General features: G+C 39.8%; 1 protein-coding gene and 1 pseudogene across 2 annotated transcripts in view; both read left to right on the top strand.

The window, feature by feature from the left end:
* The window catches only part of LRIT3 (leucine rich repeat, Ig-like and transmembrane domains 3), a 28,180-nt gene extending 4,233 nt beyond the window's left edge, over positions 1 to 23,947 (top strand). For both annotated transcript variants that reach the window (XM_003732451.6, XM_054253066.2), the window contains exons 3-4: positions 20,695 to 21,000; positions 22,697 to 23,947. In XM_003732451.6, coding sequence (XP_003732499.3) covers positions 20,695 to 21,000; positions 22,697 to 23,823 — 1,433 coding nt within the window. In that variant the 3' untranslated portion in view covers positions 23,824 to 23,947. The remainder of the gene's footprint in view (positions 1 to 20,694; positions 21,001 to 22,696) is intronic.
* On the top strand, positions 14,850 to 16,096 carry LOC144581888 (suppressor of cytokine signaling 6-like; annotated as a pseudogene).
* Positions 23,948 to 27,072: the final 3,125 nt, after the last annotated feature.

The raw sequence follows: 27,072 nt of genomic DNA, 5'->3' as shown, positions 1-27,072 counted from the left end.
TAAAGAGCCTTCAGCTGAGAGACAGAAGCCATCAACCTGCATAGACTCTAGTGCGCACAGTATTGCTCCATACTCTGGTACAAACTTAATGCTCAGTTTGCTTTTGAACTGTTCATTAGGTTCTTTCTGGCGTCTTTATGCAATAGCAGTGGCTTAATTAGGAAGAATAGTGTCTAAATTTCCTTAATCTAAAAAGAAATGGTGGAAACACCAGTTATTTTACTGGCCCCCAAATGGTTATCCTAACTGAGTTGGTCTCTTAGTTTAGTTGTGACTAGTTTTGGAATTTTGAACTTAGCCTTGTTTAGGTTCTATGTTAGGATTCTTTTTTTTTTTCTTTATTGTACTTTATGTGCAGAATGTGCAGGTTTGTTACACAGGTGTACTAGTGCCATGGTGGTTTGCTGCATCAATCAACCCGTCATCTACATCAGGCATTTCTCCTAAAGCTATCCCTTCCCTAGCCACCCAACCCAACAGGCCCTGGTGTGTGATGTTCCCCTCCCTGTGTCCATGTGTGCTCATTGTTCAACTCCCACTTCTGAGTGAAAACATGCAGTGTTTGATTTTCTGTTCCTGTGTTAGTTTGCTGAGATTGATGGTTTCCAGCTTCATCCATATCCCTGCAAAGGACATGAACTCTTTTTTTTATGGCTGCATAGTATTCCATGGTGTATATATGCCACCTTTTCTTTATCCAGTCTACCATTGATGGGCATTTGGGTTGGTACCAAATGCCCATCAATCTTTGCTATTGCGAATAGTGATGCAATAAATAAATGTGTGCATGTGTCTGTATAATAGAACGATTTGTAATCCTCTGGGTATATACCCAGTAATGGGATTTTTGGGTCAAATAGTATTTCTGGTTCTAGATCCTTGAGGAATCACCACACTGTCTTCCACAACGGTTGAACTAATTTATACTCCTACTAACAGTGTAAAAGTGTTCCTGGCCCAGCGTGGGGGCTCATGCCTGTAATCCCAGTACTTTGGGAGGTCAAGGTGGGCAGATCACAAGGTCAAGAGATTGAGACCATCCTGGCCAACCTGGTGAAACCCCATCTCTACTAAAACTACAAAAATTAGTTGGGCATGGTAGCACCAGCCACCACGGGAGGCTGAGCCAGGAGAATTGCTTGAACTTGTGAGGCAGAGGTTGCAGTGAACTGAGATCACGCCACTGCACTCCAGCCTGGCGACAGAGTGAGACTCTATCTAAAAAACAATAATCGTTTCTATTTTTCCACATCCTCTCCAGCATCTGTTGTTTCCTGACTTTTTAATGATTGTCATTCTAACTGATGTGAAATGGTATCTCATTGTGTTTTTGATTTACATTCTCTAATGACCAGTGATGAAGAGCTTTTTTTTTCATATGTTTGTTGGTCACATAAATGTCTTCTTTTGAGAAGTGTCTGTTTATATTCTTTGCCCATGTTTTGGTGGTGTTGTTTTTTTTCTTGTAAATTTGTTTAAGTTTCTTGTAGATTCTGAATATTAACCCTTTGTCAGATACGTACATTGCAAAAATTTTCTCCCATTCTGTAGGTTGCCTGTTCACTCTGATAATAGTTTCTTTTGCTGTGCAGAAACTCTTTAGTTTAATTAGATCCCATTTGTGAATTTTGGCTTTTGTTGTCATTGCTTTTGGTATTTTAGACATGAAGTTTTTGCCCATGCCTTTGTCCTGAATGGTATTGCCTAGGTTTTCTTCTAGGGTTTTCATGATTTTAGGTCTTATGTTAAAGTCTTTAATCCATCTTGAGTTAATTTTTGTATATGGTGTAAGGAAGGGATCCAGTTTTAGTTTTCTGCATTGGCTAGTCGGTTTTCTCAACATCATTTGTTAAATAAGGAATCCTTTCCCCATTGCTTGTTTTTGTCAGGTTTGTCAAAGATCAGATGGTTGTACATGTGTGGCATTACCTCCAAGGCCTCTGTTCTGTTCCATTGGTCTATATCTTTGTTTTGGTACCAGTACCATGCTGTTCTGGTTACTGCAGTTTGAAGTCAGGTAGCGTGATGTCTCCAGCTTTGTTCTTTTTGTTTAGGATTGTCTTGGCTATATGGGCTGTTTTTTGATTGTATATGAAATTTAAAGTAGTTTTTTCTAATTCTGTGAAGAAAGTCAGTAGCAGCTTGATGGGGATAGCATTGAATCTATAAATTACTTTGGATAGTATGGCCATTTTCATGATATTGATTTTTCCTATCCATGAGCATGAAATGTTTTTCAATTTGTTTGTGTTCTCTCTTATTTCCTTGAGCAGTGGTTTGTAGTTCTCCTTGAAGAGGTCCTTCACAGCCCTTGTAAGTTGTATTCCTAGGTATTTTATTCTCTGTAGCAATTGTGAATGGGAGTTCACTGATGATTTGGCTCTCTGCTTGTCTGTTATTGGTGTATAGGAATGCTTATGATTTTTGCACATTGATTTTGTATCCTGAGACTTTGCTGAAGTTGCTTATCAGCATAAGGAGATTTTGGGCTGAGATGATGGGGTTTTCTAAAAATAAAATCATGTCATCTGCAAGCAGAGACAATTTGACTTCTCTTCCTATTTGAATACTCTTTACTTTTTTCTGTTCCTGATTGCTTTGGCCAGAACTTCTAATACTATGTTGAATAGGAGTAGTGAGAGAGGGCATCCTTGTCTTGTGCCAGATTTGAAAGGGAATGCTTCCAGCTTTTGTCCATTCAGTATGATATTGGCTGTGGGTTTGTCATAAATATCTCCTATTATTTTGAGATACAGCCCATCAATACCCAGTTTATTGAGAGTTTCTAGCATGAAGGGGTGTTGAATTTTATTGAAGGCCTTTTCTGCATCTATTGTCTATTGAGATAATCATGTGGTTTTTGTCATTGGTTCTGTTTATGTGATGGAGTACGTTTATTGATTTGTATATGTTGACTAGCCTTGCATCCCAGGGATGAAGCTCACTTGATTGTAGTGGATAAGCTCTTTGATGTCCTGCTGGATTCAGTTTGCCAGAATTTTCTTGAGGATTTTCACATTGATGTTCATCGGGGTATTGGCCTGAAATTTTCTGTTTTTGTTGTGTCTCTGCCAGGTTTTGGTATCAGGATGATGTAAGGCTGGTTCAACATAATAGCTGGAAGATACTATTTCCCTACCTATCCTTCTAAGTTTCCTGGAAAGTAATTCTTGGTTCTAATAGAATTACCAAGTGGAGTAATATAGTAGAACATAAAATTCAATTACAACATTGCAATTAATAGCTTTCTAATGATCAATTACTAATATTACTATGAAGAAACAATTTACAGAACATTCATATTTTTTCCTTGGGAGTTAAATCTGGATGGGAACTTAGGGATCAAAGGGAAAAGGTTATGAAATTTTACTAGCCATAGGAAGTTACCTAAACAGTTTTAACTGCATTTTAGGATCCAGAATTTTTAAAAGCAGTAACATGAAAATACTTTTGTGTAACATTAAATTGTAAAAACAGGTTATGCAACTGTATAAAAAGCATGAACATAAATATTTAAAAATGTGCAAAGACGAAGAGTGAAAAGAAATTCACTAGCTGGTTAACCGTCTTCTTTGTGTGACAACTTTTCATTTTTTATGTTTCCAAAATGTCCTGCAATGGTCATGCATTACTTTTAAAGACAAAAATAATCATGATAATAAATAACAAATGATAGTTTGAAGCATGTTGAGTGACATCTGACCTTAGCAAAGCCATGTTTGATATGTTACCAAAAGAAGAAAAAGAGAGGACCACTTGATATGGATAAATCACACACAGAAAACTCAGTTTTTTCATCTGGAAAATGGTAATGATAGGGCTTGCTCCATTTTGTTCATAGGACTGTAATGAGAAGATATTGAAATATTTTATGTAGCAGTTCTTTTTTTTTTTTTTTTTTAATTTTTTATTGGATTTTAGGTTTTGGGGTACATGAGCAGAGCATGCAAGACAGTTGTGTAGGTACACACATGGCAGTGTGCTTTGCTTTTCTTCTCCCCTTCACCCACATTTGGCATTTCTCCCCAGGCTATCCCTCCCCACCTCCCCCTCCCACTGGCCCTCCCCTTTTCCCCCCAATAGACCCCAGTGTTTAGTACTCCCCTTTCGGTGTCCATGTGTTCTCATTTTTCATCACCCACCTATGAGTGAGAATATGCGGTGTTTCATTTTCTGTTCTTGTGTCAGTTTGCTGAGGATGATGTTCTCCAGATTCATCCATGTCCCTACAAACGACACAAACTCATCATTTCTGATTGCTGCATAATATTCCATGGTGTATATGTGCCACATTTTTCCAATCCAGTCTATTATCAATGGGCATTTGGGTTGATTCCAGGTCTTTGCTATTGTAAACAGTGCTGCAATGAACATTCGTGTACATGTGTCCTTATAGTAGAATGATTTATAGTCTTTTGGATATATACCCAGTAATGGGATTGCTGGGTCAAATGGAATTTCTATTTCTAAGGCCTTGAGGAATCGCCACACCGTCTTCCACAATGGTTGAACTAATTTACACTCCCACCAACAGTGTAAAAGTGTTCCTTTTTCTCCACATCCTCTCCAGCATCTGTTGTCTCCAGATTTTTTAATGATCGCCATTCTAACTGGCGTGAGATGGTATCTCAATGTGGTTTTGATTTGCAACTCTCTGATGACCAGTGACGATGAGCATTTTTTCATATGATTGTTGGCCTCATATATGTCTTCTTTCGTAAAGTATCTGTTCATATCCTTTGCCCACTTTTGAATGGGCTTGTTTGTTTTTTTCCTATAAATCTGTTTGAGTTCTTTTTAAATTCTGGATATCAGCCCTTTGTCAGATGGGTAGACTGCGAAAATTTTTTCCCATTCTGTTGGTTGCCGATCCACTCTAGTGACTGTTTCTTTTGCCGTGCAGAAGCTGTGGAGTTTCATTAGGTTCCATTTGTCTATTTTGGCTTTTGTTGCCAATGCTTTTGGTGTTTTGTTCATGAAGTCCTTGCCTACTCCTATGTCCTGGATAGTTTTGCCTAGATTTCCTTCTAGGGTTTTTATGGTGCCAGGTCTTATGTTTAAGTCTTTAATCCATCTGGAGTTAATTTTAGTGTAAGGTGTCAGGAAGGGGTCCAGTTTCTGCTTTCTGCACATGGCTAGCCAGTTTTCCCAACACCATTTGTTAAACATGGAATCCTTTCCCCATTGCTTGTTTTTGTCAGGTTTATCAAAGATTGTATAATTGTATGTATGTTGTGTTGCCTCCGGTGCCTCTGTTTTGTTCCATTGGTCTATATCTCTGTTTTGGTACCAGTACCATGCTGTTTTGATTACTGTAGCCTTGTAGTATAGTTTGAAATCTGGTAGTGTGATGCCCCCCGCTGTGTTCTTTTTGCTTAGAATTGACTTGGCTATGCGGGCTCTCTTTTGGTTCCATATGAAGTTCATGGTGTTTTTTTCCAGTTCTGTGAAGAAAGTCAATGGTAGCTTGATGGGGATAGCGTTGATTCTGTAAATTACTTTGGGCAGTATAGCCATTTTCACGATATTAATTCTTCCTAACCATGAACATGGAATGTTTCTCCATCTGTTTGTGTCCTCTCTGATTTCGTTGAGCAGTGGTTTGTAGTTCTCCTTGAAGAGGTCTCTTACGTTCCTTGTGAGTTGTATTCCAAGGTATTTTATTCTTTTTGTAGCAATTGCGAATGGCAGTTCGCTCTTGATTTGGCTTTCTTTAAGTCTGTTATTGGTGTAGACGAATGCTTGTGATTTTTGCACATTGATTTTATATCCTGAGACTTTGCTGAAGTTGCTTATCAGTTTCAGGAGTTTTTGGGCTGAGGCAATGGGGTCTTCTAGGTACACTATCATGTCATCTGCAAATAGAGACAATTTGGCTTCCACCTTTCCTATTTGAATACGCTTTATTTCTTTTTCTTGCCTGATTGCTCTGGCTAGAACTTCCAGTACTATATTGAATAGGAGTGGTGAGAGAGGGCATCCTTGTCTAGTGCCAGATTTTAAAGGGAATGCTTCCAGTTTTTGCCCATTTAGTATGATATTGGCTGTTGGTTTGTCATAAATAGCTTTTATTACTTTGAGATCCGTTCCATCGATACCGAGTTTATTGAGGGTTTTTAGCATAAAGGGCTGTTGAATTTTGTCAAATGCCTTCTCTGCATCAATTGAGATAATCATGTGGTTTTTGTTTTTGGTTCTGTTTATGTGGTGAATTACGTTGATAGACTTGCGTATGTTGAACCAGCCTTGCATCCCCGGGATGAATCCTACTTGATCATGATGAATAAGTTTTTTGATTTGCTGTTGCAATCGGCTTGCCAATGTTTTATTGAAGATTTTTGCATCTATGTTCATCATGGATATTGGCCTGAAGTTTTCTTTTCTCGTTGGGTCTCTGCCGGGTTTTGGTATCAGGATGATGTTGGTCTCATAAAATGATTTGGGAAGGATTCCCTCTTTTTGGATTGTTTGAAATAGTTTTAGAAGGAATGGTACCAGCTCCTCCTTGTGTGTCTGGTAGAATTCGGCTGTGAACCCATCTGGACCTGGGCTTTTTTTGTGTGGTAGGCTCTTAATTGCTGCCTCAACTTCAGACCTTGTTATTGGTTTATTCATAGTTTCAGCTTCCTCCTGGTTTAGGCTTGGGAGGACACAGGAGTCCAGGAATTTATCCATTTCTTCCAGGTTTACTAGTTTATGCGCATAGAGTTGTTTGTAATATTCTCTGATGACGGTTTGAATTTCTGTGGAATCTGTGGTGATTTCCCCTTTATCATTTTTTATTGCATCTATTTGGTTGTTCTCTCTTTTATTTTTAATCAATCTGGCTAGTGGTCTGTCTATTTTGTTGATTTTTTCAAAAAACCAGCTCTTGGATTTATTGATTTTTTGAAGGGTTTTTCGTGTCTCAATCTCCTTCAGCTCAGCTCTGATCTTAGTTATTTCTTGTCTTCTGCTGGGTTTTGAGTTTTTTTGATCTTGCTCCTCTAGCTCTTTCAATTTTGACGATAGGGTGTCAATTTTGGATCTCTCCATTCTCCTCATATGGGCACTTATTGCTATATACTTTCCTCTAGAGACTGCTTTAAATGTGTCCCAGAGGTTCTGGCACGTTGTGTCTTCGTTCTCATTGGTTTCGAAGAACTTCTTTATTTCTGCCTTCATTTCGTTGTTTACCCAGTCAACATTCAAGCGCCAGTTGTTCAGTTTCCATGAAGCTGTGCGGTTCTGGGTCGGTTTCTGAATTCTGAGTTCTAACTTGATTGCACTATGGTCTGAGAGGCTGTTTGTTATGATTTCAGTTGTTTTGCATTTGTTGAGCAGTGCTTTACTTCCAATTATGTGGTCAATTTTAGAGTAGGTGTGATGTGGTGCTGAGAAGAATGTGTATTCTGTGGATTTGGGGTGGAGAGTTCTGTAAATGTCTATCAGGTTTGCTTGCTCCAGGTCTGAGTTCAAGCCCTGGATATCCTTGTTGATTTTCTGTCTGGTTGATCTGTCTAGTATTGACAGTGGAGTGTTAAAGTCTCCCACTATTATTGTGTGGGAGTCTAAGTCCTTTTGTAAGTCATTAAGAACTTGCCTTATGTATCTGGGTGCTCCTGAATTGGGTCCATATATGTTTAGGATCGTTAGCTCTTCTTGTTGTATCGATCCTTTTACCATTACGTAATGGCCTTCTTTGTCTCTTTTGATCTTTGTTGCTTTAAAGTCTATTTTATCAGAGATGAGAATTGCAACTCCTGCTTTTTTTTGCTTTCCATTAGCTTGGTAAATCTTCCTCCATCCCTTTATTTTGAGCCTTTGTGTATCCTTGCATGTGAGATGGGTTTCCTGGATACAGCACACTGCTGGGTTTTGGGTTTTTATCCAATTTGCCAGTCTGTGTCTTTTGATTGCTGCGTTTAGTCCATTTACATTTAGGGTTAATATTGTTATGTGTGAATTTGATACTGCCATTTTGATGCTAAGTGGCTGTTTTGCCTGTTAGTTGTTGTAGATTCTTCATTATGTTGATGCTCTTTAGCATTCAGTATGATTTTGGAATGGCTGGTACCGGTTGATCCTTTCTATGTGTAGTGCCTCTTTTAGGAGCTCTTGTAAAGCAGGCCTGGTGGTGACAAAATCTCTGAGTACTTGCTTGTTCGCAAAGGATTTTATTTTTCCTTCACTTCTGAAGCTCAGTTTGGCTGGATATGAAATTCTGGGTTGAAAGTTCTTTTCTTTGAGAATGTTGAATATCGGCCCCCACTCTCTTCTGGCTTGTAGTGTTTCTGCCGAGAGATCTGCTGTGAGTCTGATGGGCTTCCCTTTGTGGGTGACCCGACCTTTCTCTCTGGCTGCCCTTAGTATTCTCTCCTTTATTTCAACCCTGTTGAATCTGATGATTATGTGCCTTGGGGTTGCTCTTCTTGCGGAATATCTTTGTGGTGTTCTCTGTATTTCCTGCAATTGAGTGTTGGCCTGTCTTGCTAGGTGGGGGAAATTTTCCTGGATGATGTCCTGAAGAGTATTTTCCAGCTTGGATTCATTCTCTTCTTCCCCTTCTGGTACACCTATCAAACGTAGGTTAGGTCTTTTCACATAGTCCCACATTTCTTGGAGCCTTTGTTCATTCCTTTTTGCGCTTTTTTCTCTGATCTTGGTTTCTCGTTTTATTTCATTAAGTTGGTCTTCGACTTCAGATATTCTTTCTTCTGCTTGGTCGATTCGGCTATTGAAACTTGTGCATGCTTCGCAAAGTTCTCGTATTGTTTTTTCAACTCCTTTAATTCATTCATATTCCTCTCTAAGTTATCCATTCTTGTTATTATTTCCTTGAATCTTTTTTCAAGGTTCTTAGTTTCTTTGCATTGATTTAATACATGATCTTTTAGCTCACAAAAGTTTCTCATTATCCGTCTTCTGAAGTCTAATTCCGTCATTTCGTCACAGTCATTCTCCGTCCAGCTTTGTTCCCTTGCTGGTGAGGAGTTTTGGTCCTTTCTAGGAGGCGAGGTGTTCTGGTTTCGGGTGTTTTCCTCCTTTTTGCGCTGGTTTCTTTTCATCTTTGTGGATTTTTCCGCTGGTCGTCTGCGTAGTTGCTGACTTTTCGATTGGGTCTCTGAGTGGACACCGAGAATGTTCATGATGAAGTATTTCTGTTGCTTGGTTTTCCTTCTACCAGTCTAGCCCTTTCGCTGTACGACTGCTGAGGTCCGCTCCAGACCCTGCTTGTCTGGGGTGCACCTCTAGCAGCTGTGGCACAGCGAGGGATGCTACCAGTTTCTTTTTCTGCTATCTTTGTCCCAGGATGATGCCTGCCTAATGTCAGTCTTTTGGATATAGATGGGTCAGGGAGCTGCTTGAGGAGACAGTTTGTACTTTATAGGGGCTTAATTGCTGAGCTGTGCGCTCTGTTGTTCATTCAGGGCTTTTAGGCTGCTATGTTTGATTCTGCTGCAACAGAGCTCATTAAAAACCCCCCCTTTTTTTTTCTCAAATGCTCTGTGTTGAGGGGTTTGGGCTTTATTTTGGATGTTCGATGAGGTGTCCTGCCCAGCTAGAAGGCAGACTAGCCACTGTTTGGCTGCCGAGGCTCTGCCCTGCTCTTGTGTGATTCGCCCTGTTCCTGCAGGCTCTGCTGTGGTCTCCGCCACGCCCTGAGGCGGAGTCTCTTCGTTGTAGCGTGTTGCCTCAGCGACTGCGTCAGCAGTGGGCGTGTATCTCAGTAGGGACGGGTTGCCTCGGCAACGGCTGTCTGCCGTCAGCAGTGGGCGTGTATCTCAGTTGGGGCGGGTTGCCTCGTCAACGGCTGGCTGCATCAGCAGTGGGCATGTATCTCAGTTAGGGCGGGTTGCCTCGGTAGTGGTGGACGCCCCTCCCCCACAGAGCCTCTCGGGCCGTCTGCTCAAGATAGTTTGAAATCGCGGTTTTGTTCGTCCCACTGGGTATCCCAAATGATCTGTCCCTACAATCCCCTGGGCTGGGCTTCTGTTTAAGTCTCGTTCAGTCTCAAGTCCAGCCCTCTCAAGTCTCAGGTTGCCGGTTCAACAAGGCACCCAGACAAGCGCGCCCTGTGGGGATTGCTGGGTAGGGCTGGCCGCCGCTGCCCCGGCTGCCGGCTTCGCCAGGCAGACCTACTGCCTGGCGTCCCGTGTCTTTTTTATACTTGGGAGTTTCCCCGTTCTGTGGGCAACAAAGATCAGTCTGGAAATGCAGCTCAGACTCACCGTTTGCGGATTCAACGCGAGCTCCAATCCTGGGTTGTTCTCACAGCGCCATCTTGAGTCCTCCTCCCGTAGCAGTTCTTTAGAATACGAAGTTCACAGTCTCTGAGATTATGCTTTTAGATCAACGATTATCTACAGAAGCTGTGACTGGGATGGGAGTGTCCTATAAAGACTTCGTTTGCCCTTTTTGTTATTCCAACAATATTTGGACCTTTTAGTTGCATCACTGAATGTAGTGATGAGAACCAGTCCTAGCTTTTCTAAAACATAGCATTTAAGTATAGCAATTATATCTTTCCAGGTGTCCTGTAGAATTTGCTTCTGTTCTGTTATAGTGGGATATAGTCTACTTTTATTTAATTTTTATTACTCTCTGTTGATTATTGTTAGAAGATTGGGGTTCTATTTGTAATAATAATACTAATAGTTAATTTGATGGAATTACTCAATGCCAACCTGGTTCTTATACTTGACCTATGTGACTTCTAGTCTCACATTAACTCCATAGTAAATACCACTTCATCCCCATGTTATAGATGAAAAAATAAGACACAAGGTAAGCCACTTGCCCAAATTCACTCATCATATAGTGGTGGAGCTGGGTTTTGAGGACAGGTCATCTGGTCCAGACCCCAGGTCCTTCTCCCTTCTTTATAACGTGAAGTATACAGTAACAACAGAGTTTCTTTCTTCATATATTCATTACTTTACTGACCACTTTAGATCATATATGTATGTAATAAAAACATTACGGTGATGCTTTTCAATTACTCTTTCTCTTCTACAGGAGTAAAAACATCAACTTAGGCCGGGTGTGGTGGCTCACGCCTGTAATCCCAGCACTTTGGGAGGCCAAGGCGGGTGAATCACGAGGTCAAGAGATCGAGACCATCCTGGTCAACATGGCGAAACCCCGTCTCTACTAAAAATACAAAAAATTAGCTGGGCATGGTGGCGCATGCCTGTAATCCCAGCTACTCAGGAGGCTGAGGCAGGAGAATTGCCTGAACCCGGGAGGCGGAGGTTGCAGTGAGCCGAAATCGCGCCATTGCACTCCAGCTTGGGTAACAAGAGCAAAACTCTGTCTCAAAAAAAAGAAAAAAAGAATCAACGTGGTTAAATTGTCATTTATTGTATCCATGAAAACTTAAAATATTGCCCTGCAAATAAATATTGGAATTAATTATAAAATTAGATATTAATTTGCAATACAGGTAAAGTTCCATGGTCTCTTTCTCAAGATTAAGCAAATATTTATACAGGCATATTCTGTAAGGCCTTGACACTGTTTGTCTTGGGAGAAAGGTCTGCAGTAGGAGAAAACATAAAATGCTTTTTTTGGGTGTTGTTTTACTTGTACCCAAATTTGCTCAGTTGTAAGCATGGGCTCTTTTCCTATTTGAAATGGAGTTTGCCTGAAGGTCAGTGACAGCCCTAATATTTCTATACTTTTCTAAAATGGTGTCAATTTAGTTCAAAAAACACATCAATCTCTGTAGATGTGCCACATCCTTTTTTTGGTTTGAGGAAACAAATTCACATAGTTAAGGTTTATGCCTTGCTCTAATCCTCACCCTCTTTCCACAGCTAGTAAGAAGGCAGAGTCAAGCTTCAAATTTACCGTTCATCTCCAAAGACATCACTCTTTAATTTTTAAAGCTTTGTTTCTTTTTTCTTATTTTTTTTTATTGCATTTTAGGTTTTGGGGTACATGTGCAGACCATGCAGTACAGTTGCATAGGTACACACATGGCAGTGTGTTCTGTTTGCTTTCACCCCTTCACCCACATTTGGCGTTTCTCCCCAGGCTATCCCTCCCCACCTCCCCCTCCCACTGGCCCTCCCCTTTTCCCCCCAATAGACCCCAGTGTTTAGTACTCCCCTCTCTGTGTCCACGTGTTCCCATTTTTCATCACCCGCCTATGAGTAAGAATATGCGGTGTTTCATTTTCTGTTCTTGTGTCAGTTTGCTGAGAATGATGTTCTCCAGATTCATCCATGTCCCTACAAATGACACGAACTCATCATTTCTGATTGCTGCATAATATTCTTTGTTTTTAATTGAGACATTGAGGTATACTTTGGATAGGTGAAATGCAGGACTGTAAGTCTACAATTTGGTAAATTCTGATAAAGGTATAGCCTTAAATAACTCACACCATCATCAAGATACAGAATATTTCCATTACTCCAGAAAGTCCTGTGTTTCTTTCCAGTCGATCTTGCCTGTTTTGAATTTTCTTCGCTATAGGCTAATTGTGCCAGCTCTAGAATGTTATATAAATGGAATCATACAAGATGCACTTTTGTGCTAGGCTTCTTTCACTTAGCATTATGTTTTTGAAAATCATTGATTCTCTTGCATGTATTGGTACTTCCTTATTGAAAAATTGTATTCAGTTGTGTGAATGGAGCAATTGTTCATCCTTTCTCCTATTGTTGGACACATGGGCTGTTTTGAGTTTGGGACCATAATAAATTAAGCTTCAATTAACATTCTTGTACAAAGCTTTTTGTGGCACATGTTTTCATTTCTCTTGGATAAATTCCTAGGATTGAAATTGCTGGGTTATAGAATGGCTGTATGGCTGGGCACAGTAGCTCATGCCTGTAATCTAGCACTTTGGGAAGCTGAGGTGGGCAGATCACTTGAGGTCAGGAGTTTGAGACCAGCCTGGCCAATGTGGGGAATCCCTGTCTCTACCGAAAAATATGAAAATTATCCAGGTGTCATGGTGCACACCTATAGTCCCAGCTTCTCAGGAGGCTGAGGTAGGAGAAACCCAGGAGGCAGAGGTTGCAGTGAACTGAGATCACATCACTGCACTTCATCCTGGGTGGGGAAAAAAAAGAATGATTACACATATAACTTTTAAGGAAACTACCCATTTTTCAAAGAGGCTGTATAACATTATACATTTCCACTAGCAATGCATAACAGTCTGGTTGGTCCATATCCTCACCAACACTTGATGTTGTTGGTCTTTCTCATTTCAGTTATTTGGGGATTGGGTGGGTCACAAAGCTGTTTTCATTTGCTATGGGTCACTGTATATCTTCCTTTATGAACTATCTTTTACTTAATTTTTAAGGGTTATTTGTCTTTCTTTCGTGATTAAATATAAGTCTTTTGTCTGTTATAGCATTATGAATTTTTTTTCCAAGGCTGACTTGCCTATTCGGTTTTCCTCATGTCTTTGATAAGAAAGGTTTAAATTTTGATGACATTTGATTCATTACCTTTTTCATTCACAGTTAGTGCTTTCTGCGTACCACCTAAAAAATATTTGCCTACCTCAATATCACAGATATGTTATTTTCTTATGGTTTCAGCCTTTATACTCAATTTTAGCTGTCTATTCTTAGCTCTTATACTTATAGCTATTATCCATTTAAAAATAGTTTTTGAGTATTGTGTAAAGTAGGGGTTGAGGTTTATATGTTTGCAAACACATGTCCACTTGTTCCAGCACCATTCATTAAAAAGATGTAGTCCAGGCATGGTGGCTCACGCCTGTAATCCCAGCACTTTGGGAGGCTGAGGCAGGTGGATCATGAGGTCAGGAGTTCAAGACCTGCCTGGCCAAGATGGTGAAACCCTGTCTCTACTAAAAATACAAAAATTAGCTGAGTATGGTGATAGGGACCTGTAATCCCAGCTACTTAGAAGGCGGAGGCAGGAGAATCACTTGAACCTGGGAGGCAGAGGTTGCAGTGAGTCGAGATCGTACTACTGCACTGTAGCCGGGACAAAAGAGCAAGACCCTGTCTCAAGAAAAAAAAAAAAAAAGATGTTCCTTTCCCCACTGAATTGTTAAAGACTGTTGTCTCCACAAAGCTGAGTAGGCATGGTCTGTACCTTCAAGGGCTTATAGTCCTCAGAGTAACTTTTGTGCAAGAATTTATTGCTCACTTTTCCCACACAAAAAAGCACATTTAGTCCAACTATTCTGATGCACATAAATATTATTCTTTTAGAAAAGATTAAGTTCACTTGTCCCCACCATCCAAGAATAGTTATATAAAGTAAACTAATTAATGCAAATTAGTGTAATTGTGGTTGATGTGTTGCCTTGAAGGAATGCAGTGCAAGTAACAGTTTAACTCAGAGAGTTCTCTTACCTTTGTCCTCAGAAGAAAAAAACACTTAAATGTATTCAGTTCTTGGTCACTACTTTTTCCTTTGACCTTAGATGTTTCAAGCTGAAATAAATAGACATTTTATTTTTGAGGGATTTAAAAATATTTACATAACTTTTAGATATAACCAGTTAAATTAATTTTTTAAAGAATTTTGTTTTACCATTAATACATTTTAAAATAATTTCAAAGCATGAAATAAATTGTTAACGTCGTAGCTCTTGAATCTTTTCCTAAACATTTATACTCCAGATTTTGCTGCTTTAACATTTTAAAATTTTATTTTATTTTATTTTGAAAGAGTATCTCACTTTGTCACCCAGGCTGGAGTGCAGTGGCGCAATCATGGCTTACTGCAGCCTCCACCTCCTGGGCTCTGTTGATCTCCCGACCTCAGCTTCCTGGGTAGCCGGGACAACAGGTAAGTGCTGCTACCCAGCTAACTTTCGTATTTTTTGTAGAGACAGGATCTCACCATGTTGCCCAGGCTGGTCTTGAACTCCTGACCTCAAGCAATCTTCCCACTTCAGCCTCCCAAAATGTTGGGATTACAGGTGTGAGACTGTGTGCCAAGAGCAAGTCAATTCACTGAAGAGCTCGGCTTCTCATAACCGAGACCTGTCATTACTGGACTTATGCTTCAGGACTACATTCAATAGACTGTGTCTTTAGATGAGGGGATGTATCCTTTGGAAGGATCACGTAGATGTTGTCTCAACAGTTCTTCTCCCATGGAAGTCTCTGCGGTTCCTCCTCAAGTGGGAGGGGGCCATTTCCCTGAAGTCGAGGTTCAGGTAGACCAGGACCTAGTTGTTGCCCCAGAGATCTTTGTGGAGCAGTTGGTGAATGGCTTGTTGATTGGCACCACGGGAGTCATGTTGCAGAGCCTGAGAGCGGTTCACAATGATGTCCCTCCACGCCCACCATTGCTACCTCCAGTGCAGAATATTCAAATCCAAAGGAACTTCAGTGGACTTACTGGCACAGAGGCCCACATGAGTAAAAGTATGTGCTGTCATTTCAATTTTGATCTTAACTCTGTTCCTGGGGTTGCAAGAGTTTGACTCAGTGCAAAGTAGTGGTCCCATGCTTGTGTCACACCTCACAGAGGAGCTGAAAAAACTTGCAAAACGAGGATGGTACTGGGAAACAACCACATGTTGGGAGGCAGAAGGGAGCCTAGCAAAGATGCCAGATGGTTCTTTTCTTGTCCGGGACAGTTCTGATGACCGTTACCTTTTAAGCTTGAGCTTTTGCCCCCATGGTAAAACATTTCACACTAGAATTGAGTGCTCAAATGGTAGATTTAGCTTTTATGAACAGCCAGATGTGGAAGGACATACATCCATAGTTGATCTAATTAAGCATTCAATCAGGTACTCTGAAAATAGGGCTTTTTGTTATTCAAGGTCTCTGCTGCCTGGATCTGCAACTTACCCAGTCAGACTCACCAACCCAGGGTCCTGGTTCATGCATGTGTGCTCCCTGCAGTACCTGTGTCTTTTTGTTACATGTTAGTATACCAGGATAGACTTAATTCAGAAACTGCCTTTGCCAGAAAAAATGAAGGATTGTTTACAGGAGAAGCACTACTGAAAGACTGAGAACCCTACATCTTGCACTCTGGGAATAAGAAAAAGAGATTGAAAGACAGTTTACAAACTTTCATTGCCATCAAAACCTTTTGCTGCCATAACCATTTCAGTTTTATGTGTAAAAGAGTCATCAGTTTGTTTAGGGGTGGGGAAGTGTCAGCAAGGTGTCTTGGGTTTCTTTTGGTTCTTTAAAAAGGGAAGTCTTGAGGTTTTAGAGGTGTGAATTCTATTTCATCAATGTGCAGAATAATCACAATGTGAATTATCAAATTCTCCTCAGTACTCCCCGCCCAGTCTTTGCTGCTATCCACTGTGATTTTTATGCATTAAAGGCACATTTCATGTGTATTCAACCCTAAGTAAAGTTTAATGAAACTTACAGAATGGAAATTGCTATGTCTTTTTAAATGGCCCATTTTCAAAAGATAGTGTTGAATAAATATACCTGTGTGATAAACACAGAATTTACATATATGCTGAAGATGAGTTTTTAATCTCTTACTTTAAAAAGATTTATTTAGAACCATGAATTGACATAATCTTGGGTAATGGAAAGAAGATGTACAACATGTCTTTTAACAACACTTTTTTCTAAATTATTTCTGAGGTTGTGCTAATATTTTTGGTTGTGAAAGTTTGAATTTTTCTGTTGCCTTCATTTTCATCTTACAGTTTGTCTATTTTAATAAATGGCCTTACATTAAAAAATTATAAAGAAATATATACCACCAATTTAGAAATTGTTGCCTTTTCTGTAATTAAACTGGGGTACAAATTGGCATAACACAAAAACCTATGGAACTAGAATTATTATTAAAAAAAGAAAAAATCTGGCATAAATTGAAGTGTTTTCAAAGTGTGAAATATTTTATACATATTATATAACTGAATAAATTTGATGTGCTGGCACATTTAGAAATTAATCTTAAAATCAAATCATAAAAAGCTATGATGAGCATAGCTTTTATATATAGAATATTGACACAAATTTATAGGTGTAAAATATAAGTAACCTTTTATTTCGATATAAATGTTTTAGAATAATTCTATTTATGAATTCTTACTATATTAAGATGGGTGTTTACATGTTTTTTTCTAAATCTTTTGATTGTTTTTATTTGACTTAAAATATTCCATTTCCTCCTCTTAGGCACTATGATAACATATCTTTGCCCTGGAGGACACTTGCCCGTTTGTTTCCTGTGCTCTTCTCTTTGCTGGTTTTATCTTTCACTCAGGGAGCAGACACATGATTGGATCCTCACTTTGAGATTTAATTATCTGTGGGAGGCAACGCATATATTCATTTCATTGATTTCTTGCAAACCAAAGCTCACAATTCTGACAATACCAATTGATAGCAACATTTTTAATCTTTTATAACTTTTTGTAGAGGTTACCGGAACATTACACACCAACTGACTTGATTAATTTGTTAAACCGTGTGGGTCACAGTCTAACAATCTAATCCCAAATCTAGTTCTTTATGATATTTAAATGTGTATAAGGCAAAACTGGTTAATGTAAAAAATATGCGTACAAAGTAAAATAAAACTACTGAAGGGAGTTCAGACTTTGGAAGAGTTTTAAAATTGTAGTGATTCCCCTTTCCCTCCATTTTAATAAGTAAAATCAGATATATTGTTTGTAAAAGGAGAATTGACTACCTTTACTCTTGACTACCTTTACTCTTTATTGTAGTCAAAGTTGATAAACTGGTTTCATTTTGTATGATATTCACATTTTAACTGTGTATCAGTACAGACATAGAAAAATCACAAACTTGAAAGATTTAACTTTTAAAAACAAGCACTATTGGGCTGAGTGCCGTGGCTCACACCTGTAATCCTAGGACTTTGAGAGGCCAAGGCAGGCAGATCACTTGACGTCATCAGGAGTTCAAAACCAGCCTGACCAACATGGCAAAACCCCATTTCTACTAAAAATACAAAAAATTTGCTGGCTGGGTGTGGTGATGAGTGCCTGTAATCGCAACTACTCAGGAGGCTGAAGCAGGAGAATCGCTTGAACCTGGAGGTGGAGGTTGTAGTGAGCCAAGATCGTGGCCACTACACTCCAGCTTGGGTGACAGAGTGTGACTCTGTCTCAAAAAAGCACTATTAGGACAGTCTAGATGCACAGATTATCTTAGCACCTCAATCAATAGAGATAAAAATGTTACAAATTAGGCATTCTATCATATTCTTCTGCTTTTTACTGAGTGATGGATTTTAGTGTTAATTTGTTGTTCCATCTTTGGTTTCTTTTAGTCTATGATCATTATTTTTATTTTATAGGCTGATAGAACATTATGGCTGTAAAAAGCTCTAGCATTTATCTAGTCAGCTCTCCCATTTTGCTGATAAGAAAACTGAGGCTCAGCAAGGTTGCATCATCCAGGGCACAGAGTTAGTGGTTGAGCCTCATCAGGAACCCAGGCACAGTAAAGTTTGTGAGAATGTCATTTCCTATTATTTTTAATTTATCTTTCATATATTTAAATCTGGCCTTCACATATCAGGTCAACTAATATATACAATAATAATTGAATATCTAATGTGGTGTCTGGTGGTGAAGTGAGTTTTTGAATGTCTATGAACTGACTTCATTATTATAGGTATTTCAGAATCTATCAGATTATGTCTCCACCATTACTTACGTACTTGTTTTGAATTATTTTTTAGTAGATGTACAGGTTGTATTACATTTGGTTTATTTTGTTAAGATCAAGAAAATATGGACCCTAGTATAGGGAATATGTTTTATGTGTATGAAATTTGCTACATATTCAGAGGTTGAAATGACTATATTTTACAAAAGATTTTAAGTACTATGTTTAGCAAGAAAGGTTAAAGTTCACAGAGACTCTACTATGAATAAACCATTGCTCCAGGTAATTTCCATGAATTATGTAATTTAAAATTCATGCAACTCTGTGAAAGAACTACTGCATTCTGTAGATGAGGCTGAGAGTAGGTATAGATACCTACTCATGGGGTGAAGCTTGACAGAACCGAGATTTCATCCCAGACATTAGGTTCCACAGCCACACTTGGTCATAGCAACATAAAATAAACTAGAAAGTTTGCTCATCACGTAAAATTGGATGAAAGAGCCAACACTTAAGAGAATACAATTCAAATTAATAATGATTCAATAACTAGGTATAGATTCACAAGATTAAATATAAGAGGAAAAGTTTAAAGTTATTAATACATGGAAGAGAAGCAAACTCCTAAAACAGGAGATGTAAAAGTAAACTTTTACCATTACTGGTAGAAAAACATGAGCCAATCATGACTTGCTATAATAATTTTAAAAGGTATAAAAGAAATATAGAAGTTATGAACTAACAGTTAAATTTCCACCATGGTTAGAATTTGTAAAATTGTTCTGTCTTTTCTTCCCAATTTAGTAAAAATTTTCTTCCACTCCGTTAGTAAAAAGCCATAACCACAAATCTCTGTGATAAATTTTTTTCTATCTTGGGCTTTATATGAGGCTGTTATAGAACATCACTTCTAAGATCCTAGAGAAACTTTTATCTGACAGAATACTCTAAAGCTCCATTTTAGATCCTTCTGAGGTTTTAGCACATAATTTTATAGTCCCACCTAGATTTGATATTTGCCCTGAAGTTCTATCTTAATTTGAGAATTTTGGAGAGGCTGAGAATAAGAAATAGTTTTTAAATTGAACTCAGCAAGTTATATTCCTTTATATTTAACAGATTTTTAACTGTTGCCTCTTCTCTATATTTTATTAGTAAACACCAGGGAGTTGTTTCAACACTCTGTTTGGAAATATCCTTGGGTAGACCACATTGCATTGAGTATGCTTTTGACTTTCCGTGTGGATCACAGGTGACAGTGCTGCTAAACTTTCTGCCACTCCATGGCAAGGATCCTCTTTCCTTTAGTTTCCAGTAACATTTCCTTCACTTTCCTTCAAGTTCTCACTGAAGGAGCCTCCTTGAAGGCCCAAAGGCTTCTGCTAACAATTCTGAAAGTGAGACAGATCCTGAAGATGCTTGCGACTGGAAGCTATCAACTAACTGCATTGCTTGAAGCTGATTCTCTTTTGAAGGGAGTATTGAGCAAGTCACATTTATGGTTATCACATATGACATTCATGCCAAGCCATGTTTTTGCTTCTACCAGCCCTTCTAGGCTTCTCTCCAGCCATAGCCAGCATTTCACTCTATGTCTTTGACCACACAAAGCTTGCATACCTCAATACACCTTCAAATCACTTAAAACCATAACTTATTCCAGGCTGAGGTAGGTGCCTCTGAGCACCCTATAATACTTACAATACTGTAAATATTTCCATAGCACCTTTGAAAGATCTTCATTACTGTATTACGGCATTCTGTGGTACCTGGATTAAAATCTTGGCTCTGACACTGATTAGCTATGTGACCTTGGCCAAGTTATTTGGCCCCTCTGTGTCTGAGCTTCATCTTTAATATGGGGATGATAATATCATTTATTATAGGGTTATTGGGATTAAATGTGATAGTAAGTGCTTAGAACATAATCTAACACAGAGTAAGTGTTCAGTAAGTATTAGCCATGATTATTAATGATCTGAACTAATGGTTAGGATATGTTCATTGAAATTGTTGGATTGCAGAGCAAAACTGACATAAAAGTGACTATGCTTTAGATCCCTACCTTCTCAAGAGACAGGATGAAACTGAAGTCATCAGAATAACCTTTGTCATTCTTTCCCACCTTCCGTTTTAGGTCTACAGGACAATCCTTGGTTCTGTGACTGTCATATTTCCAAAATGATTGAGTTGTCAAAGGTTGTTGACCTGGCTATAGTGCTTCTGGATCCACTGATGATTTGCAGTGAACCTGAGCGCCTCACAGGAATTTTATTTCAGCGGGCTGAGTTGGAGCATTGTCTGAAACCATCAGTGATGACCTCGGCCACCAAAATCATGTCTGCTCTGGGTAGTAATGTTTTATTGCGGTGTGATGCCACTGGCTTCCCCACCCCACAGCTCACATGGACCAGATCTGACAGCTCACCAGTTAATTACACAGGTATTTTCTTGATTCAGCCCTACGATCAAAGGAGTTTACAAAGCTCTGAAGTTAACATCATGTTTTGTGTGATTTGAAATTAGCCCGTTAATACAGATAAAGTATTTCAAGAGTATTGGGTGCAAGGGATTTGAAGGTACATTTTATTGGTTAGTATTCTCCTCAGATTATCTAACTACCTAGATAAAATTAGACACTCGAAACTCTTTTTCTTAGGTAGAATAAAACAATGTAGTGGAGAGATATGGCAGACAAGGCCTTTGTCTTGCTTCATCACCTTGGATACAGCTCACTTCAAAATGTACAACCATTACATTTTTTTAAAAAGGGCCTTTTGCTGGCCGGGTGCGATGGCTCATGCCTGTAATCCCAGTACTTTGGGAGGCTGAGGTGGGCAGATCACCTGAGGTCAGGAGTTTGAGATCAGCCTCGTCAACATGGTGAAACCCCATCTCTACTAAAAATGCAAAAATTAGCCGGTTGGTTGTACGCACCTGTAATCCCAGCTACTCAGGAGGCTGAGGCAGGAGAATCACTTGAACCTGAGGAGCAGAGGTTGTGGTCGAGATCATGCCATTGTACTACAGCCTGGGTGACAGAGTAAGGCTCTGTCTCAAAAAAAAAAAAGATGGGGGACCTTTTGTACAAGTCTCTCATTTTCAGGTAATTATTTAAATAATAAATTACATGGAGACCTTATTATGAATCAAAAAGTATAATTTTAATAAATATTGATTATATAGACTTTTCAGATCCTAGTGTGACAATGTGCATGCTTTGTGCCCAGTTTTAAGAGTGATATTCTGAAAATTAAAGTGATATGTTTTTAAAATTCCTCAAAATTAAACTAAATTCAGGTTGAAATAATGAAACCTGATGGCAATGAAGAAGTTAAGGCCTCATGTCCCCATGTATACGTGGTCAGTGGCCCACAGTTCCAGCCGGTGAGTTAGGTTTTGGGCTACTGGGATACTGTTCTTTGCATTACTATTCTTTGAAAAGCCCCTGAAATCAAGACAGAATGAAAATATACCCAGATGCCAGAGTTTACGATAGCAAAATTCAGATTTCTTTAAAAAACTATATGTGATTATGCAAACAAAAGAATCTGTGATTTGCTGGTTTACCTAAGTTAAATATAAAATAAATTATTTGGAATACAAATGATGACTCTGCCATGCCGGAAAATGATCTGCTATACCCCAGGCTATAGGGGTGTATGCGTTTAATTACCATGAAAAAGTATCATAAGAAATACTTAAGTGAGGTCTTATGATAAACATTTTATAGAATTACAGTGACTTAAAATTGAAAGGGATCTTTGAAATCACTTTATCTCATTCTCCTATTTCATAAACGCAGAAAAAGAGGCCTAAAGACGTGAATTGACTTATTTACAACTACATAGTATTTAGTGGGCAAAAGTTTCTAAAACCCGAGTCTCTTGATTCCCAGTCTTTTGTCTTTTAAAAATACTCTTCCCTATACAGACCTCACAACACCCGGCAGGTCCTAGATCTTGATGTAAGCAGTTTGATGAACCATCGCCCATTGCCAGAGACTTGCAGGATGCCATTTCCCTCTTGGCTTTTGTGAGAGGATGCATATAGAGCGGATAGCTGTTTCCTCCTCAGTTGGCATGGTTGCTTGAATTTTCCTTTTTTTCCTCACAGATTATACATTTGTTTTCTTCCAGTAATACAAGAATCTCCAGAGGAAGGAGTCAGATGGTCCATAATGAGCTTGACAGGCATTTCTGCCAAAGATGCTGGGGATTACAAATGTAAGGCCAAAAATCTGGCTGGGATGTCAGAAGCTGTGGTTACTGTGACAGTGCTTGGCATTATCACAACCACAATATCACCAGATGCTTCTGAAAGAACTGGAGATCATCCTGAGTGGGAGGTCCAACCAGGATCTGGAAGATCTACATCTGTATCTAATGGATCACCATATCCTTGGTCCTCTTCCTTTCCCCCCACATCTTCTTTGTCTGCTTCTACTTTGTCTCCTCCCTCCACTTCTTCTTTCTCTTTATCTCCTTCCTTCTCCTCCACCGCTTCTTCAACCACTACTCTGAGCACGAGCATCTCAGCAAGTACTACCATGGCCAACAAGCAATCACTCCAGTTCCACCCAGATGGGAAAAGAAATTTAAAGGTGGCGAAGAGTGGAAGTAAGCTTCCTCCAGCCAGCACAAGAAAGAAAGCAGAGCTGGCATTGTTAGATCAAACAATGCTTATAGAGACAAATGCCACAATAGAAAACCTCAGGGTGATCAGCGAGACGAAAGAGAGTGTGACATTGATGTGGAATATGATCAACACCACACATAACTCTGCAGTGACTGTGTTGTATTCCAAGTATGGTGGGAAGGACATGCTGCTGTTAAATGCAGACTCCAGCAAGAACCAAGTAACCATAGATGGCTTGGAACCCGGTGGGCAATACATGGCCTGTGTCTGTCCAAAAGGAGTGCCTCCTCAGAAAGACCAATGCATCACCTTTTCTACTGAAAGAGTTGAAGGAGATGATTCTCAATGGTCTCTCCTTCTCGTGGTGACCAGTACTGCCTGTGTTCTTGTCTTACCATTGATTTGTTTCTTGTTGTACAAAGTTTGCAAGCTGCAATGTAAGTCAGAACCTTTTTGGGAAGATGATTTGGCAAAAGAGACTTATATCCAATTTGAGACCCTGTTTCCCAGGTCTCAAAGTGTGGGTGAGCTCTGGACACGAAGGCACAGGGATGACTCAGAAAAATTGCTCCTTTGTTCTAGGTCAAGTGTGGAATCTCAGGTGACATTTAAAAGTGAAGTTTCCTGACCAGAGTATTTTTGCTAAGGTTCTGCAGCTCAAGTGCATGTGAGCTACAAAATTAGCATCTAAGGGTATAATTGACCCTAGGTTTTAATGACTTTTGGACAGACTTTCATGTTGTTAGTGAAAATCACAAATGGAATGATTTGAAATGTGTTTTAAAAATACCATGAAACCTCTGAACTGAAAAGACAAATAACTTTGATTTTTTTTTCTTGTGTGGAAAAGGTCTGAGGTAATAATTTTTAGAGTGGTGCTTAATGAATTATTAATACTAAAGGGTAATATTTTAGTTCTTAAAAATAAGTTCATGTGAAAGTAGCAAGTAAAATCTGTATTTAAAAATACGGTTTTTTAAAGTAACGAGGAAACAGTAGCATAACCAGCTAAGCCTTGATGTTTATTCATGTTCGAAGTGCATTATGACATTTGCTGTGGACATTTTCTGACGTTGCCTAATGGTGAGCATGGGATTATAAAGTATTTTACGTTTGCTAAGGTTAAATCCAACTCACGGGGGGGGGGGGCGGGGCTCTGTCTCTTGGTAACATTATGCATTATAATACTGTAGAGTTGTGTTCATATTGCATGTAAGAAAAATTTCACTTTTCTTTAGAAATATAGGTATTAGCAAAAGTAAGTATACAAAGAAGATCATGACATATAGACCATTTCTTTAAAAACGGCAACTGTTGCATTTAAACACATCTGCTGACAGAGGGTATGGATATTTAAAAATAACTTTAATATTTTGCTATTTGCTCTTCTTTTCTTATTTCTTTCTCCCCTCCTTGTCTTCCCTCCTTCTCCTTTTTTCATTCCTTCTTCCTTCACTTCTGCTTTGTCAGAAGATGTATAAGTAGCCAAAGGACCACGAGCCAAGCTGTTTGTCTTTTGCCACATTATCTTTTGATTCTCTTGACGAAGAAAAAGCTTTTGAAATTATTTACTGCCCTTTGAAAGTCTGTTTTAGAACCCCAAAGGGTATTTTAGGATTTTGAAAGGGAAGCTTCAATGGATTCATTTGGTTAGACTCTTTTCCTAGGTTAAAAACATCGGGGAACTTAAATACATCGGAAAGGAGTTCATCAATAAAATTCGTTTTTTTTAAAAAAAGCATTTTAATAACTATAGTATACTACGAGAGACATCTGTGGCTATTAATGATAGTGATAAAACCCACTCAAGCATCTCACAGAGCTGATACTGCATGTCACTTAGCAGGATGATGCAACCCAGCCCAGGGATGTCCAGGAGACAAGGCCACCTCAGCGCAGAGGCAATTTCATAAATCTTAGAACAAAGCTTGACCTTACTAAATTAAACTTGCTCTATGAAAAACACCTGGTAATGGACCCAGACTGAATACATGTGTAAGAAATGGGAAAGATCTCTGAAACTCTGAGAATGGTCTTCAAATAGAAGCCCTCCCACTCCATTGGTCATCTGACCCCTGACTCTATCTGGCCTGTGACACCGGCCAGCTCCTGCTTTCTGCCTTGTAAAAGCACTGCTGGAATAAACTGCTCGAACATTAGATGGTGTCTAAGACTCATCTTTGATGAGATTTAGACTGACAGGGATAAATCACCCTTGGGAAGCTGGCTAACTGGGACCACCCAAAACCTCAGAACACAACGAGCGATGAGGATAAAATCTGAGTAAGCCAATGAGTGATGACACCCATTTCTAGAGGAGAATCAAGGGAGAGTGACCAGGGCCTGGCTCTGATCAAGAGACTGGGTGAGGCCTGTGGAACACTCCACAGTGGTCTGGCAGTTTTTGTTCCCTTTTCGGATCTGTTGCTGCCTTCTACGCTCACTTTGTACCTCTGTTTTGGAAGTCGCCACCAGGCAAAACTCACCAAAATTACTTTTAAGACCACTCTGGTTTCACAGGAAGGTGGGCTCCTAGGAGGAGGGTGATAGGGACCGTGTGGGTTGGGGGACATCCTGGGCTTGAGCCAACCACCAGCTGGTGTGTCTCTAGCCTCGGCTGTGGGAGAGGAACTCCTTTCTTATCCCCAAAGATCCTGACATCATGACCTCACAGACCAAGAAGGCTCGGGCACAGCTTCTCCACAGAAAGCTTATCTGTTGTTGTCCACTAACCAGAGAAAGAGACTCCACCAACAGACCCCTGGTCTAATGCCACTAGCAAAGTCACCAAATCACCAAAGGGCATGTGGCTGCCATCCCTCTTTCTCTGCATGCTCCCAGTGGGACAGTGCGGCTTCTCAAGGGTTTCACCACCCCCTACAATGCCTGCTGGGTGCTGCTGGCAGCAGCCCATGAGCAGTACATCCAAATCATAGGGGCTCACCTCAGACTTACGACTCTGTGTCTGGCTGGCCTGGAGGCCTGTGAGCTGTGGCGTGATCATCCTGAGTGTGCCAGATTCCCACCAGCGGCACCACAGGCATTTCCAGTCACCACTTGACCACAGTTAAGAAAGCAGCTGCCACCTCCATAAACAGCTAGGGTGAGGAAGAATGAATCCCAGTTCCCAAAGCAAGCATTCTCTCTATCAGGACTGGTTTAGTAACCATCAGAGCTGGTGGTTACACAGTGACGGTCCTCCTTGCCTTGGCTCCCTCTGGCACACTCCACTTCCTTTTCCACTTCTCTGCCATGCTGTGGCACGGCAGAGGCCTCGCTGGAAGCTGACCAGATATAGTGGGCAGATCTTTGACTTCTAGGCCTCCAGAATGTGAGCCAAAATAACCTCTCTTCTTTATACATTACTCAGTTTCAGGTATTCTCTTACGACACAGAAAACAGACTAAGAAAATTCTTATGGATAAAAGATTCATTCTTAACCTTAAATCTTAGAAACCTCAGCCTATGAGGGTTTTTTTTTTTTAACCTTAATAAGTCAGGAACTTTCACCTTTTCATGTAAAGGAAGCACTTTATGCTTCTCGTTGGCATATTCAAGTTGCCCGTGTCACCATTCTTGTGTTTCAGGACCACTGTCAAGTAAAACAAGGGTTACTAGAACCCAAGCACTGTGATACCGTGACAGTCCACCTGATAACCTAGGCGGCTCCAAAGTGACCGATGGGCTGGGCGTGCGTCGTGTGGATCCTCTAGACAAAGGGATGACTTACATCCTGGGTGGAATGGAGCAGGATGGCAGAAGATTGCATCAGACCACTCACAGCCACACCTCCTGGAAACACTCGGAGCCCTACTTGTGCTTGGCAGCCATCTGGAACGGACAAAACCTGAAACTCTAGCTTGATTGGACCACCTCC

The sequence above is a fragment of the Callithrix jacchus genome, chromosome 3, assembly GCF_049354715.1.
Source record: "Callithrix jacchus isolate 240 chromosome 3, calJac240_pri, whole genome shotgun sequence".
Lineage (NCBI taxonomy): Eukaryota > Metazoa > Chordata > Mammalia > Primates > Cebidae > Callithrix > Callithrix jacchus.
The sequence above is the reverse complement of the archived record's forward strand: the minus strand, read 5'-3'. Positions and strand labels throughout refer to the sequence as shown.